General features: G+C 44.3%; 2 protein-coding genes across 2 annotated transcripts in view; both read right to left on the bottom strand.

The window, feature by feature from the left end:
- Nucleotides 1-13,387, bottom strand: part of LOC143291632 (voltage-dependent calcium channel gamma-7 subunit-like) — a 135,567-nt gene extending 122,180 nt beyond the window's left edge. Inside the window, exon 1 of the mRNA XM_076601601.1 lies at nt 13,003-13,387. Coding sequence (XP_076457716.1) covers nt 13,003-13,237 — 235 coding nt within the window. The 5' untranslated portion in view covers nt 13,238-13,387. The remainder of the gene's footprint in view (nt 1-13,002) is intronic.
- A 128-nt stretch (nt 13,388-13,515) lies between these two features.
- Nucleotides 13,516-17,500, bottom strand: part of LOC143288206 (uncharacterized) — a 93,857-nt gene continuing 89,872 nt past the window's right edge. Inside the window, exons 2-3 of the mRNA XM_076596929.1 lie at nt 14,799-15,004; nt 13,516-14,182 (exon numbers count right to left, since the gene is read on the bottom strand). Coding sequence (XP_076453044.1) covers nt 14,087-14,182; nt 14,799-15,004 — 302 coding nt within the window. The 3' untranslated portion in view covers nt 13,516-14,086. The remainder of the gene's footprint in view (nt 14,183-14,798; nt 15,005-17,500) is intronic.

Genomic DNA, 17,500 nt, shown 5'->3' with positions numbered 1-17,500 from the left:
ACACAAAAAAAACAGGCCACCCAACACATAATGAATCCGTAGAGAGAGAGAGAGAGAGAGAGAGAGAGAGAGAGAGAGAGAGAGAGAGAGAGAGAGAGAGAGAGAGAGACAGACAGACAGACAGACAGACAGACAGACAGACAAAGAGAGGATGGGGGGAGGGTGAATATGAATAAGAGTAAGAAAGCAATAAAGGAGAGACGGAGAGATAGAAACAGAGAGACAGACAGAGAGAGAGAGAGATACAGAGAGAGAGGGGGGGGGGGATTCAAATTTCTAACGTTAGACCTCCGGCCTGGTAAACATCTGAGGTGCACATGAGTGGAGCGATGTGATAGAAGGACACCTAGCCAAACATGCTCGGAGGTGACAATCTGCAACAATCTCCGTACAATCATGAATATGTAAATATGGGAAGCAGAAGAAAAGGAAGTGAGAAGGAGGAGGAGGAGGAGCGGGAGGAGGAGGAGGAAAACGGAAGCAGAAGCACAGGATGAAACAGAAGAAAAAGTAGAAGAAGAAAAAGAAGTTGCAGGAGCAAAAGAAAAACAAAGAAAGAAAAAAAAGAACGAAAGAAAACGAGCAAGACAAAGGAAAATGAAAAGAAAGAAGACGAGGAAGTGATTGAGGAGGAGGAGAAGAAGAGAAAAAGAAAGAAAAAAAAAAAAGAAGTGAAAAAAATACGAGACAGACTGACAGACAGATAGACAGAAAGAAAGGGATACAGAGACAGAGAGACAGACAGAGACTGAGACAGAGACAGAGACAGACAGAGAAACAAAGTGAGACTGTGAGAGAGACAGAGACAATGAAACAGAGAGAGACAGGAATAGACAAGAGTGAGAGAGAAAGAAAGAGAGACAGATGCAGAGAGAGGCTGAGACAGAGAGAAAGACAGAGACAGATAGACAGAGACAGATTGGGACACAAAAAGACACAGACAGAGAGAATGATGACGAAAAATGAAAAATATTATTTCTAAGTACACATATCTTATATATCGTGGATTTGTTTGGCAGAAGGTTGTAGGTTATTATGATGAGCGAGAGAGAAAAAAAAAAAGCCAAAGAGCGAAGTTTGCCTGAATGCACATATATATTCTCCGTTGAAATCCCCATGGGAAGACGAAGGAAAGACGTGTGTGTGTGTGTGTGTGTGTGTGTGTGTGTGTGTGTGTGTGTGTGTGTGTGTGTGTGTGTGTATCCTTTGCTTTTCCTCTGTGTGATTGATGGCTTTTAATCAATTCCAGCAGACGGCCAGCACATTTTTCCCCATGCAGCATACCGCTCGTGTTCGCGTCTTCATCTTCCCTGCAAGTAAGCAACGCGACGTCATAATCTTCCTAATAAATGGCCCCCAAATCCCCTCATGGAAAAGGACGTAAAATAAATCAGTGGTGCGAAAGAGCCAGATCCGCGGTCTTAAATCGACTGGTTGCTTGTCATATGCAGCGTCATTACATAAGGGTAAGCCAGATATATTATCATAGCCAGAGGCAGTGGGATGGTGTTGTGGCAAAAGACATTTAGGCTGCTCTTGCGCTTCGGCGAGCATTTTTTAATTTTTTTTTTTTGGGGGGGGTATCTTTTGCTTTGCCTTTTTTTGGGGGTGGGGAGAGTGCGGTGGGGGGGTGGTGGTGGTGTGGGGGTGGGCGAGGAGGGGTTAGGATTTGTGTTAATGCGTTCCCTGACTGTGGCATTAGGTTTTTATCTTTATTTCATTGTATTTTTTTCTATCTCTTTTCTTTATGTTATCATATATATATATCAATATATGCCGGTTTCAGTCTTCGTTTTAGTTTTTGTTAAAGAAAATATTAGCCTCTCCTCCTCCTTCTCCTTCTGCTTCTTCTTTTTCTCTGCTCCTCCTACTTTCATTCCTCCTCATCCTCTTCTGCTTCTTCTTCGTCGTCGTCTTCTTCTTCCTCTTCTTTTTGTCATGATGATGATGATGATGATCATCATCATCATCATCATCACTGCCAATGTCATCATCACCATCTATTCTTCATCCTTTACCCTTCATCTTTTCCATCGTCTTCTTATTCTCTCGCTGATGCTTTCGGAACCAAGTCACGAACTTTACGCCTTTATCCCTCTCAAGAATGGCCACGAAAAATCAAGGACAGAGCAGAGGCAGGCTGAATTGATGGATACATGTGCATGTGGAAAAAGTCAACGAACAAAAAGCAAAAAAAAAACAAAGTGGAGAAGATAAAATAACGCCTGAGTTGACTGCATTAACATGTGAGATCATAATTCATGTTCAGTCATTTGAAGATGACAGTCTAAATAGATATGGCCGGTTCTTATTTTCAGATGGTTTGAACTGGAGTTCAGTGCTGTCTTGCTTTCGATGCAAATACGCAATCACTTCTATACTTTATAAATTGTATATACTGAAATTGATTTGCAACACCTATATTTCATAGAAACAAAAGCAGAGCGAGAGAGAGAAAGAAACAAAGAGAGAGAGAGACACAGAGAGAGAGACAGAGAGAGAGACAGAGAGGAGAAAAGAAAGAGGGAAATACATGATTGGGTGTGGGGAGCATGGTAAGAAGACACATCAGGCTTACAGCTCAGTTCAGTTACCCAAGGAGACGTCACTGCGTTCAGACAAATCCATACATGCTACTCCACATCTGCTAATCAGATGCTTGACCAGCAGCGTAACCTGGCACGCTTGTCAGGGCTACAAAGCACGGCGAAGAGATCTGCCTGCATGACCAACATTTTATTTCCAAGCTTCGAGGCATCGAAATGTCTCCCCACTCAACCACTCTTGATAAGTTCGTTATATTTCCAGAGGAGTGTTTTCTTCAGCATTTCAATACATCTTTTTACCATACACAGGAAAGCATGAGGCAAAACGGCCCTGAACCCCCCCCCACCCCCCCCCCCCCCCCCCCCCCCCCCCCCCCCCCCCCCCCCCCCCCCCCCCCCCCCGCCCCTTAGCAAGAATTGTGTCACCGTTCCTTGTTGAAGGCACATATACTTCAAAGTATGCTTGGACTATGGAGTCTGCCTTGGTGACAAAATGCTACAAACGTGCGGATACAAATTATATGAAAAAAGAACAGGACAGAGGGAAAAATGTTTGGCCTTCTTGCCCTGCGCATGGGGTAAAACTGGGGCAAATCGCCTACCATTCTTCCCAGCCTTTACCAGTATTAAAAAAAAAAAATCAGATTCGTAGTTTGTACAGATAAACACACGGGGTTCTTGAGTTCAGTCCTTACGTGTCCAGTTACGGGAGTACAGCCATTCATCCCATGCCTCTCGTGGGCGTTCACAGCAAATCATACGTGATCAGTTGTGGTATTCGTCGGTTATTTCCTCAACTGTTTCTTCTTCTTCTTCTTCTTAGCAGCCTTATATTTCTTCTCTGTTTTCCTGTTTCTTGAAAAGTTTCGTTTCTGCATGTTTATCTATGGTTTTATCTTTATGTTGTTGTTTCTTTTTCTGTCAGAGCAGATTTGTACAGCTATGAAGTCAGCACTGCCGCGGATTATTTTGTCTGGTAGTTTGACCCTTAACTAGCAGCTTTGAGAGAGGTGATGAACCGTGAATGATTTGCATAATCCCCTAGAACAGACGTAGATGCAGAGGAGACATAGCGGCTCCTTTTGAAGTGGAGACTGAAGGGATGGTATCCCAGGGTATCAGGTTGTCAGTCTCTGTTGAAATCCATGGATCCATGCCACCAAATGGTCTTCCACTCACGCGCCTTCTCTGTACTCAAGGCCCTGAAAAATGACAAGCTTTTCCCTCTCCCTCTCCCCCACCTGACAAAAATCACTGCAGTAAGTCGGAAGATAAAGAAAGCCCCTATGTGAAGTCCCGGATCCCATGACACACAAAGGCAGGAGAGCTGGCAAAAGCAGGAGCCCAGGACCAAGCATACAATGGTGTCAGCGACAGTCAGAACAGAAGAGGAGCATCACCAGGTCGTAGAGAAGCCACAGAGAAAGAAAGACAACGATCACCATCTGTACAGAGAGAGCAGCAAGCGATCCCGTTGAAGATCCGAACCGGTCAGAAATGACTCACCGCTCACCTGAACAAGACGTCCATGATTGCTTCCTCACCATGCTGCCCTTGCGGTCAAGCGAAACAGCTGGCCATCTGACCATGTCCATCAGAGATGCCCTCTTCATGAAGAGGAATGAGATCTGCAGCATCTCCAGATCCAACTTCAATGAGGACCAGGCTCTACGACATGTCCACCTGATGTCCTCTTCATGAAGAGGAATGAGATCTGCAGCATCTCCAGATCCAACTTTATTGAGGACCGGGCTCTACGACATGTCCACCTGATGTCCTCTTTATGAAGAGGAATGAGATCTGCAGCATCTCCAGATCCAACTTCAATGAGGACCAGGCTCTACGACATGTCCATCTGATGTCCTCTTTATGAAGAGGAATGAGATCTGCAGCATCTCAAGATCCAACTTCAATGAGGACCAAACTATAGGGCAGCCGGCAGGATCTGGAGTAGACAACTCTATTTGTCATCACATGTGCACTGACTATTATGACAACGAACGAAAAACAAGAAAAACAACAAGAACAAGAAGAAGAACAAGAACAAACAAAGAACGAGAAGAAAAAAAAGAAGAACAAGAACAAGAAAAAAAAAGAACAATAAATCACACAGGAGTCAAAACGCACACACACACAAAACCGTCTGCAGTGCAACAGTCACGTGATGGGATGGACCAATTGCGTGACAGCGAGCAATGGAAGCGCATCCACTCGTTTACAGAAATAAAAGGAAAAAAGAGAAATAAATAAATAAGAATAAATAAACCGTATTGCCAAAAGAGGCCTTTCTTGCATCAAAGAAAGGAAAAAAAGGCGGTGGGGGGAGGGAGGGGGTTACTTTATCAAAAATAATAAAATCCAGCAAAACACTGCTACGATGGAGGAAAACCATGTAGTAAAAAGCACACATAGAGACAAACAGACACACAGACACACACACACACACACACACACACACACACACACACACACACACACAAATATTTGAGCATTGTCAGAATACGTGTGTTCTCGATGTTTTCGTTTGTCCTCGTATTTCACTTTCAATTACCGTTTCATTTTCCGTGTACTTAGGGAAATATCACAAAAAATGCACACTTAACCCATAGAGGCCACACATAGCCTGTGCAGTGTAAGAGAGAAAGAGAGAGAGAGGGGGGGTGGGGGGTGGGACACACACACACACACACACACACACACACACACACACACACACACACACACACACACACAGGCACAGAGACAGAAAAGAAACAAGAAACATTAAACTGATCATATCCAAACCTTCAACCGCAGATCATCACGTATCTAACAAACGCAATTACTGTCCGGTAAGGCGATCCAGACTAGGGAGGCAGAAACGTTGTCAGCACATCGGAACACATCATCACGTTTCCTGATCAAATCTTGGCAGGGACTTCAGACAGACCTTCCTTATCGATCTGTTGTTTTTAATACCCACCACCCACACTAGCTGTCTGCCTGTCTGTCTGTCTGTCTGTCTGTTTCGGTCTCTCTCGCTCTCTGTTTCTGTCTGTCTGTTGGGTTTTCTTTCTGTATGTCTGTTTTTATTGTATGTGTGTGTGTGTGTGTGTGTGTGTGTGTGTGTGTGTGTGTGTGTGTGTGTGTGTCTGTGCGTGTTTGAGTATGAGTGTGTGAGTGTGTGTGCGTGTGTCTGTGTGTATACGTGCGTTTGTGCGTGCGTGCGTGCGAGTGTGTGTGTGTGTGTGTGTGTGTGTGTGTGTGTGTGTGTGTGTGTGTGTGTGTGTGTGTTCGCGCGTGTGTGTGCGCGCGTGTGTGCGAGTTTGCATGATTGCGTGTGTGCATGCCTGCGTGCGTCTGGGCGTGTGTTGTTCGTGTGTATATGTGGATGTGTGTTTGTGTGCGTATGTGTGTGTGTGTGTGTGTGTGTGTGTGTGTGTGTATGTGTGTGTGTGTGTGTGTGTGTGTGTGTGTGTGTGTGTGTGTGTGTGTGTGTGTGTGTGTGTGTGTGTGTGTGTGTGTGTGTGAAGCTTGAAATGCTATGTGTACTGGGTTTCTTTTTTTTTTCTTTCTTTCTTTTTTTTGTTTGTTTATTTTTTCATCAATACATTGACTGATTCTGCTTATTGCCTATTTGCATTGTTTACTGTGACGCTGGCACCCGATGTAGGGGGAGGGGGGGGAACCTCATGGGAAGAACCTCACCCACTATTATAATCATCATGTTGTGCTCGGCCCTCCTCCTTCATCTCAGGGCAAGCAGTGGACAAGCCATCCCAGCCAGACAAAAGAAAGAAAGATGTTCACTTCATTTCCTTGTTGTATCAGACATACAGTGACTGGAGTGCGAGGTCCCGGTTTCAGCATGGTGTGTTTTGTCTCAAGGAAAGGTGCTTTTTAAATTTTTGACTCACTTGTGTAAACAAAGAGAGTCTATGTTTTAACCCGGTGTTCGGGTGTGTGTGTGTGTGTGTGTGTGTGTGTGTGTGTGTGTGTGTCTGTGTGTCCGTGGTAAACTTTAACATTGACATTTTCTCTGCAAATACTTTGTCAGTTGACACCAAATTAGGCATAAAAATAGGAAAAATTCAGTTCTTTCCAGTCATCTTGTTTAAAACAATATTGCACCTCTGGGATGGGCACAAACAAATAAAAAATGAAGCCTAATTATACGCAAACTGCATTTTGTGTTATATTTATATTTTTTGTATTCTCTAAAGTTGGCACTTTGATCTGATATTCTGACACGAGAACAAGAGCAGTCATTATTATCATTTTCTGTTCAAACAGGAACTGCTTTTGCTAAGCATGGAAGTTTAATTTATTTTGCAAACGTTTTGGTGCAGATAGTAAAAAAGGGAAATTACTCTGTAATTAATGCTAGGGGAGTTAATTTGCTTTAAACTGATCTTTCTCATCTTAAACATTACATTTTGAAATTATACTCAATACATAAAAAGCTTGGATTTTTTTTTTTAAGTGTATCACAAGTGAGTCTTGAAGGCCTTGCCTCTCTTGTTTTTAATACTCCGATTGTTTTTACCTCACTCCACCCACATGTGGATAGGTTTACTTGACTTTGGTTGGTGGAAGGTTAGCATTGTGGAAGGACTGGACTGGGCCCTTACCTAACTACGTCGGGCTCTAGACACAGTGAATATGAATTCACTGCGTCTGTGACTGTCGTTCAAGGCAGCGGGACCTCTCTCTCTCTCTCTCTCTCTCTCTCTCTTTCTCTCTCTCTCTCTCTTAACCTTTTCTTCTTCTTTTTCTTCTTCTCCTTCTTCCTCTGCCTCTTCTTCTTCTTCTTTGTTCGTGGGCTTTTAAGAGTATGACCATTTTAAACCCCACCATTTTGGCAGCCATACTCCGTTTTCTTGGGTGTGTAACCTTTTAAATTCAGAAAAAAAAACTTTCTTGGGGGTGCGGGAGGGTGGGGTGTGCAGGGGTGGGGAAAGGGGAAACACGGTCCCAAACACCAAGCCACTACAGAGAAACACGTCCTTAAGCCTGGTGTCAGTCCTCAGCTAAAGTCCATATTAGGAACGGAGAAGACCCCCAAAAGGCCTTCCCTTCACCCAGTTTGGAAATGGGTATCGTCCTTGCTGATACCAACACAGCCGTGTGCAACAAGAGACCACGGGATGGATTGCATGAGCGAACTTAACAGCACTAAGTTTGCTTATCATTAAATCAAGAATGTTCCCAAGTCCATGGTAAATTCCATATACTTAGGAACATGCTTAACTGACTCAGTACGGCCAGTCCTCTCTTCTCCTCAACACAGACCCCTCGGATGTCCAGTGGGTGTCTGAATGACCCAACCTTTAGCTTCTGTCGTCAGAATTGTGGTATTCTTTGTCAACATTCACCTCTTCAGTATAAGAGCCTTCCGCTTGCAATATTTTGATGATGGTAATTGGGGTGAAACGCTGTTAACGTCGTCTCTTTCGCCGTTCGTATGGAGAGAGTTAACTATAAGCAAGCTTAGCGCCGCAAAGATCGACTCACGGCAACTTGGCTGGGTGTGCATGAGCGATCTTAACCGCGCATTGTTTCGCTTGGCGTGAAGAGTTATCTCCGCTGCTCGTATTTGCTGAGGACTGTGGATGAGGTGATCACGCAATCCTTCGCCTTCACCTTCACCTTCACCTACCCCTTGACCTCTGCTGATGTCGTTTGTGCACCCCGCGAAGACATGCCACTACTCTCCTCCACCCCCACCTGTCTCTGTCGCCCGCCGCTCTCTGGTATTTCCGCCAGATTCGTTTCTGTCGGTGATAGGATACTGTGGCCCCACCTCTTTCTTTGCCTTCCTCGTCTGCAGCGTTTTCTTTCTGACTGTCCCTTGCAAGCAATCTTAGGTGGTGCGTACCAACGACGACGAAAACAGCAACAGTAACAACAACAACTACAACAACTACTTCAACTACTTCTGCTGCTGCTGCTGCTGCTATTACTACCACTAGTTTTGCCAATAATACTATTGTAATCATCACCAGCATAGTGGTTAAAGAAAAAGATGCGTGAATATAATTCTGAATATTTTGAAACATAATGCGCATGATATTTCTTTTTACTTCTGAAAAGCCTTCACAAGACTCAAGGTTGCCCTGTTTTCTTTCACAACAAGATTTTCAGTTCCCCTTTTGTGGCTATTCGTTTATGTAAATGTATACCCCAAATAACAATATTCATTCACTACTTCTATTTCCTCGTCTTCAAGAAACCACTTCTCATGTCTAACTAAAAATCCGCCTTTTCTGAACACCATTTTTTTTCTGCACATTCATTTTCAACTTCATCACCTGACAGCATGCTTTCAGAATATCTAATTGATTCTGGTCGTACAGGAATTGTTGATAGAAATGCAATATCGTAAGCAAAAAGCAATATGAGCAGTCCATGCTAACTGGTAACAGAAATATGTTCCGCAATCCGATCAATAAATATACAAAATAAAGCTGGACTCACAACACAACCTTGTCGTACACCACCAAGTGGACAATTAAGAAAACAACAACAGAATATTGAGAATTAACCCAGACACATGCTAACAATGAATCATACATCGCTTTCAGAGACTGTAAAACTTTGTGCGATGACAGAGAGTCAGGAGACAGAGACAGAGAGATGGAGACAGAAAAACAGGAGACAGAGAGACGGAGACAGAAAAACAGGAGACAGAGAGACGGAGACAGAAAAAAACAGGAGACAGAGAGATGGAGACAGAAAAACAGGAGACAGAGAGATGGAGACAGAAAAACAGGAGACAGAGACAGAGAGATGGAGACAGAAAAACAGGAGACAGAGAGACGGAGACAGAAAAAAGGAGACAGAGACAGAGAGACGGAGACAGAAAAACAGTAGACGGAGACAGAAAAAAGGAGACAGAGACTGAGAGATGGAGACAGACAAACGGGAGACAGAGAGATGGAGACAGAAAAACAGGAGACAGAGACTGAGAGATGGAGACAGACAAACAGGAGACAGAGAGATGGAGACAGAAAAACAGGAAACAGAGACAGAAAAACAGAAGAGAGAGAGACAGAGACAGAAAAACAGGAGACAGAGAGATGGAGAGAGAAAGACAGAAAGACGGAGAGAGAAAAATAGGAGACAGAGACAGAAAGACGGAGATAGAAAAACAGGAGACAGAGACAGAGAGACGGAGACAGAAAAACAGGAGACAGAGACAGAGAGACGGAGACAGAAAAACAGGAGACAGAGACAGAGAGACGGAGACAGAAAAAAGGAGACAGAGACTGAGAGATGGAGACAGACAAACAGGAGACAGAGAGATGGAGACAGAAAAACAGGAGACAGAGACAGGAAAACAGGAGACAGAGACAGAGAGATGGAGACAGAAAAAACAGGAGACAGAGACAGAGAGATGGAGACAGAAAAACAGGAGACATAAACAGAAAAACAGGAGACAGAGAAACAGAGACAGAAAAACAGGAGACAGAGAGATGGAGAGAGAAAGACAGAAAGACGGAGATAGAAAAACAGGAGACAGAGACAGAAAGACGGAGATAGAAAAACAGGAGACAGAGACAGAGAGACGGAAACAGAAAAACAGGAGACAGAGACAGAGAGACGGAGACAGAAAAACAGGAGACAGAGACAGAGAGACGGAGACAGAAAAAACAGGAGACAGAGACAGAGAGACGGAGACAGAAAAACAGGAGACAGAGAGATGGAGACAGAAAAACAGGAGACAGAGAGACGGAGACAGAAAAACAGGAGACAGAGAGATGGAGACAGAAAAACAGGAGACAGAGACACAGAGATGGAGACAGAGACACGGAGACAGAAAAAAAGGAGACAGAGACTGAGAGAAAGACAGAGAAAAACAGGAGACACAGAGACGGAGACAGAAAAACAGGAGACAGAGACAGAGACACACTGAGACACGTAGGTATCCAGACAGACAAGGCATCAAAGAGAGACCTGTAAACAAACAGAAGTCACGCCCAGCTTCACCATGACATTGAACTCGGATGAACCGTCAGTGACCCCCCGTCTTTGGCTGTTCATCCGACCAAGGATTATGAACCGGGGATGACGTCACTACCGCAAAGCCGCGTAACACCACACTGCCCTCGCCAAGTGCACACTCGATTCATTAACTCACTCAGTACGGCCAGTCCTCTCTTCTCCTCTACACAGACACCTCGGATGTCCAGTGGGTGTCTCAGTGACCCAACCTTTAGCTTCCGTCGTCAGAATTGTGGTATTCTTTGTCAACATTCACCTCTTCAGTGTAAGAGCCTTCCGCTCGCAATATTTTGATGATGGTAATTGGGGTGAAACGCTGTTAACGTCGTCTCTTTCGCCGTTCGTATGGAGAGAGTTAACTGGAGCCATGTGTCCTGTCCCGGTTTTCTGCATGCATTCCTTCCAACACAACCGAAGCTATCCAGCTTTTTGGATAATCGCCAACGGCTGGAAAGGTCAGTCTTCGTTTTTCGTTACCCGAAAGAAACCTCACGAATTGCATGCCGCCTTGACTTTTTTTCTCCAGACGCACTGCATCCTCTAGACGCTGGGAGACAATTTACATACCTTTCATGAAACTCGCTTGACCATGTTACGTGTCCCGGAATCAGGTGGATGAATAGACATTATCGATTGTTTCATTCTGGGACCTGACTTTGAAAGAAAGAAAGAAAAGTAAGTAGCCCAAAGGGACTGAACTAGAAACCTGCGCCACACAGGCGAAAAAAAAGGAAAGAAAATTACTTGAAAAAGTGGAAAATCTACAATAAAACAGAAGTCCCTCCTCTTCCCGAAGTCCAGACGGAACTGTGGCTGTTGTCAAAAAAAAAGAAATATTAACAATAAGAAGAGGCAGGGTGAGGCGGGAGGGAGGGTGTGGAGGTGGGGGTAAGCAATGAATCGCTGACCAAACAAAAGAATATCATCAAATGACACTATCCCCGTGTAGAAAGAGGAACTGTCATCCTGAAAATGAAGTGTCTATCCAACCGTGCATGACTGAGACTGAAACCACATCATACTTGAACTTCGAAACCAGTACACAGTCCACATACTACCATATCGTTTTCAGTATTGTTGTCGGTTTTCATAACTGTCAACTGAGTTGGATACGTGATGTCATATTTGATTACATACTGCTTCACCATTGCCACCCCCCCCCCACCCGTCCACCAACAAGACAGGTTTTGTATTATAAGCAACGTTGTGCTTGGATATGTTTTACAATGTCCTTCTTCCCGCTACACAGCTACTTCTTCCTTGAGACAGAAGGATAACCATTATTATGCGTTTCCTTACAAGCATTTCAAAGGCACGGAATTACTGCTTCAATGTCTTTGACATTTTTTTTTTACCATTAATGTATTACTATATCCAGCACTTCTTCAAAATCCCCTCCCTCCTTTTTTTGTTCATTATGCATCATAGTGCATATTTCAATACTAATTGTGGTTTGACTACCATTTCCAACCAATGCCTGTGCACGTTTGCCAATCGAATACATTGCGAGAAAATTTCCTGACAGTTCTCGCTATTCGAACGGAATCCATCCACCAAAACCATCCTATTAAACGTCACTTATTGTCGTGTAATTCATTGTGACAGCAGACTACTTCTCATAGCAAGCTACCGGTGTATGTAATGTCTTATACCATAGATAATGGAGTCTGTCATGTCTTGCCATTACGATCCTTTGGAAGTGTTTGCGAAAGTCCCTACGGTGAGATTAGCGAATAATGACTAGATTCATTGCCACTGCCTTCCATTCCACTTGCTGTTATTTACATCTCTCTCTCTCTCTCTATCTATCTATCTATCTCTGTGTGTGTGTGTGTGTGTGTGTGTGTGTGTGTGTGTGTGTGTGTGTGTGTGTGTGTGTGTTGTGCATGCGTGCATATATATGTGTATGTGTGCAACTTATCTATTTTTCTCTTCATTTATGTATTTATTTGCCCAAAATCGATATGATGTTTTTTCAGCAGAAAACGACAATTGTTTACTTACAATCAACAAAAATAAAACAAATCAAACATGTAGGGTGAAATACCGTAAATATCTAAACAAATGAATCAAGGGAAAACATTTCAAAAACCCAATTTCAAGGTGAACGAATAGTCCAGCAATTGCAAAATACCGACCGATGTTGACACATTTCGGACCGCAATGTTATTGAATTAAAAAAGAAAAGAAAAGAAAAGAAACCGCACACAATCGTGAGCGCACACAACATACATCCACCTCCCACTCCCCTCGACCCCATTACTAACACACGTACAAACAAGCACACACACACACACAAGCACACACACACACACACACATTCAGACAGACAAACACACACACACACAAATACACACACTCGCAACCCTCCCCCCCTCGCCTCCCCTCCCCCCCCCCCACACACACAGATTCACACCCCCCCCCACACACACACACACAGATTCACACACACACACACGTACAATGAACTCACCTGTGTACAGACACTGGTGCCAGAGCCCACTGAAGCCGTGCAGGTAGTAGATGGCTCCGGCAGTGCCATTGTTCTCCTTGGCAGCATCCTTCTTCTTCTCGCTGGTGAAAAGCCAGTAGTCGGTGGCCACAGCGATGGACAGCAGACCGAAAGCGGCACACGCACACACACTAGTCATGGAGGTCAAGAGCCGCTTCTTCGTACAGCAGTCCATGATAGGCAGCAACAGCAGCATCCAGGCAGCCTACACCTGATCCTCCGGCACTGGCGGCTCCTGCTTCTGCTGCTCCTGCAGCGATCACCGGCCTCTGTGACGGTGATGTCTTCCTCTGCTTCTTCCCCTTCTTCTTCCCGGGCTGACGCTGGTGTCTTGATCCTAATCCTGCGCTTGTTCACGCCCTTGTCCTCGCTGGATGGATGAGAACCATTCACCACAATGACACGATGATGGTTGTGACGAGTCGGTGCTGGTGATGATGGCGATGGTGATGGTGATGAGGACGAGGACGACGCTCTCACTCTATTGTGCGACTTGGAATCGTCTTTGGTGACGGTTTTACATGTACATCCACATTCCCCACCAGACCTGCCGTCTCCAGAGCAGTTTCGGTTGGATTGAGAGCTGCTGCCAAAGTGTGCTGCCACTTTCAGATCACCATGCGGTCTCTGGATCGTCAGCACATACATCTGGGTGGGCCTTGGACGTGACACGGTACAGCGTCGGACGCACACAGGTGTAGCCAAACACTTATCACTCCAGCGGCATGCAACGAAGAAACAATCTGGGTTATTATTGCTGAACTGGTGCGCAGAACATCAGCTGAAGACGGTAAAGATCATTCTCCTGGCTTGTCTGAAACCTCTAATAGTAGGTGGTTAGCATTATTTTCTTTGCTTGTCTGTCTTTGACACGGGTCAGGGTTTCCATTTCGCTCTCTCTCTCTAAAATCACGCTTTACTAAAGGAACAGGAAAGGAAAAGGCGGTCGTTTTGCAGACAACACACAGGCTTGCTGGCTGGCGAGAAGAGAAGAGAAGAGAAGCGAAGCGGGGAGGAGGCGCACATAGGAAGTAAGCGGCGGAGCTCAACAAGCGATCCAGACACTGGGACTGCACAAACACCGTTTCCGGTGCATCACGTGCTGGGCAACCTCACTTGCCAAGGTATCAACAACTGACCGCTGCAACGGAGCACAACATCATCACCGACACCGCATACATCTTACAGCAAGAAACATGGTTGGACAAGAATGGGGAAAAACACACAGAGACGCAACAAAAGCGAAGACACCATGGCAGAACGGAAGCGAAACGTACACAACAGGGTACAAGCGCAGCGACAACACATGGACATGCCGACACAGTTCCTACCACCACCAACACCACTACCAAGCGTTCTTCTCTGGCTCTCCCTTTCGCTCTCTCTCTCTCTCTCCCTCTCTCTCTCTCTCTCTCTCTCACACACACACACACACGTTCTCTCACAGTCTCCCTCCCACTCACTCACACCAGGCACGGGCACAACAACGTAACTGCCTTTTTCGTCACTGGCGCAGGCGTTGTTTTTTTTCCTTGATTTTTTTTTTTTTTTTTTTCCTTTTCTTTTTTTTTAAACGTGGCTTGGCTTGTCTTTGCCTCTCTCTCTGTCTCTGGTATTCGCTTAATGCCTCCTCCTCCACCAACCTTCTGTTCCCTCTTCCTCCCCTCCCACCCCCTTCCACCCGCTCACTGGTGGCCTCCTTCTCCTCTCCTCCGTCACGGAGTCAGCCACATTCACAGCACCCACCTCATCCTCACCTCCGAAAGGAAGAAGAACTCATCAGACGACTGTAAAACAGGGCAGCGGTGACTGGGGCGGGGGAGTCGGGCTGGCGGCCTGGCCTGGCAGAGTGGCACAAGGGTCACAACGTGGCCGGCACCAGCAGACACAGCGGCCAAAAACCCTGTGGTCAATACACACCACCCCACCACGCCGCTTCCTCTGCCGCCATCTGCACTCGCCGCTGACAGCAACCAGTCGCGCGCACCCTCATTAACATGGACGCATGCGCAGTCGGCCTAGCACGAGGACATTCCGGCTCTCTCTCTATTTCTCTCTCTTGCAAAGTCGATCAATGAGTGAGGTGGTCGTCTCTCTCTTTCTGTGTCTCTGTCTCTCTGTCTCTGTCTCTCTCTCTCTCTTCATTGTCAGCACTGCCCCAAGGATCCAGTTGGCACTGAAGGAAATAAGAGAGAAAACATGGAAATTGAAGGTCATTCCGGGGTTGTGTCTCGTTCTCTCAGAACAATATTGTTTCCTCTATGCGCTGTTGCTCGTCACAGAAAGAAAGCCATTTTTTTTCCCCCACAGAGATGGTCTTTGGATTTGTCGGAAATGATGGGGTTGCTCGGAGGGGTTTGATTTCGTCCGTGGCTGCACGGTTCTGCGATACATGCAATTGAATGGCACGTACTTGTTTCTTTGCTTTTTACTTTGATCCAGTCTGGGTGAACTTCAGGCTGGACTGAACAATGTAATAACTGTAAAAAAAAGTATGTTATGATTTCGATGAAAACTGGGATGTTTTGGTTATTCCAGTGAGGATGGTAAATGATGTGTTATTTACAGGAAGAGAGAGCATGTGATATTTCTAACTGAAGATAGTTCAGAGTAATCAAATATTTATTACGAATGTGATGTGTGAAATCATGAACAACAGTTGTAAATAAACCTATGTTGGTCTATGTTTAACCTTTAGTCTTTCTGTTTTTCCAACTCCATCCAGCGATACATGGTGAAAACAAAACTGTCGTTTTCTTTCTCCTCCTTTTTTCACTTATTTTCTTATTGTTCTTTTTTTTTTTTTGGTCAATTTCCTTGTCCTGTTATCGAAAGACAGTACTCGTTACGCGGTTGCTGTTCTAATTTCATTGATGCAGGATCATGTTTATTCATAAGATCACGTTATTTGTACCTGTAGCTGTGTCTGACCAGTAACTCTGTTCTGTTCGTTTCTTAGGGGACATGTGTATTGCACTCCGTCGTTTCGTTTGTGTCAGAGTGAGGCGATCTCTTTTTAGGACAGAGATGGACACACGGTGCCAATCATGGTGACTGAAAGAACAGCAACACTATGAATTGAATTCTTCGCCTGTATGATTGGTGTTGTATGCTAATGCACAGATGCAAATAAACAACAGATTACGCCTGTACACTGATACATCTGGTCAATTTTAAAACCCTGAGATATCACATGCTCTGAAAACTAAGATGAACAATAATATGTCCAACAATTAGATGAGGGAAAGACAATAAATCACCGAAATTATATATTCTGCTTCCTAATTTTTATTTATTTATTTATTTATTCATTTATTTATTTATTTTTAAGAAACAAAAGACCTGTCATTAATAGTTTTCCCAGCCAATAGTTTCAGTTTCAAGCAGGTGTCGAGGAATACAGACCAGTACATATGCACTGCGCCACATCTGGTAAAAGGGAAAATGGTCCCAATTTTCAGTTCACTATTGAACAATGCCGCTGTCTCTTTTATTCCCCAACCGTGTCTATCCACATGCATCATCAAATATTCTGTTGTTCTGAGACTTTGTGAATTCTGAATTTTGTATGATAATGAGTAAATCTTCTAGTCTGTTTCAGGTTTCTCCCATCAGGTTTAAAATAGATCAGTGAAGTGTTGGCAGTGCTGACATCAAAGAGGAATAATATAACGTGGGCTATTATTTAAAGAGTTTGATCCAAACATGATTGTGCGTACTTTAATTATTATGTATGTGATGAGAGTTTCAAGTTCTAAACATTTCCGATTTTAAGGGAGAAATGTTCATAGCTAACATAGTTTCACTTATGATGTCCAGTTTCAGTATTTGGATTTTCTCCATCAGCGCTTTTACGCCCACGCCGATAATCCCGAGTTCCGCATAATAGACTGCTGGAGAGTTCCGCGGCCATCCTGGATCTTTCACACACTGTATCCAACTTTTAATCGAAATCGCGAATAATGCCAAAGGCGATTGACAAAGGCAAATGTAGTAAACATGTACTGTCCTCCATTTCTTCAGTTGATAGCCTACATTGCAACAACCAAACTATGTACAATAAAGTGTCATTGTATGCACAATCAAAAAACAAAACATGAAGCAAAACGTTGAAAAAACAAAAACAAAACAAACACGCCTGCTCTTTCGCACATTCTGCCTTCTTTGATTGCATTTGTTGCTCGCAGTTTCGGAGAGCCAGTCAACCTCGAGAGCCCAGATCATGTGGTGTACCTCCATAAGTCATGTAATTACAAACTCTCCAATGTCTTTTACTCATACCCAGTTTTATTCCACTTGGATAATAGATCGATAAATATTGAATGCGTGTCCGTTAGACTGATAACTCTGGTGACAAAACGTTTACATAAAGTGTGGGGCAAAGTGATAGGGAAATGAAAGAAACAAAGAGACCTGAAATTCATAGAATAGATGTGGACAAAACAGAACAGCCCGCACG

Source organism: Babylonia areolata, chromosome 1 (genome assembly GCF_041734735.1).
Source record: "Babylonia areolata isolate BAREFJ2019XMU chromosome 1, ASM4173473v1, whole genome shotgun sequence".
NCBI classification, from domain to species: domain Eukaryota; kingdom Metazoa; phylum Mollusca; class Gastropoda; order Neogastropoda; family Buccinidae; genus Babylonia; species Babylonia areolata.
This window is presented reverse-complemented; position numbering and strand designations above follow the sequence as displayed.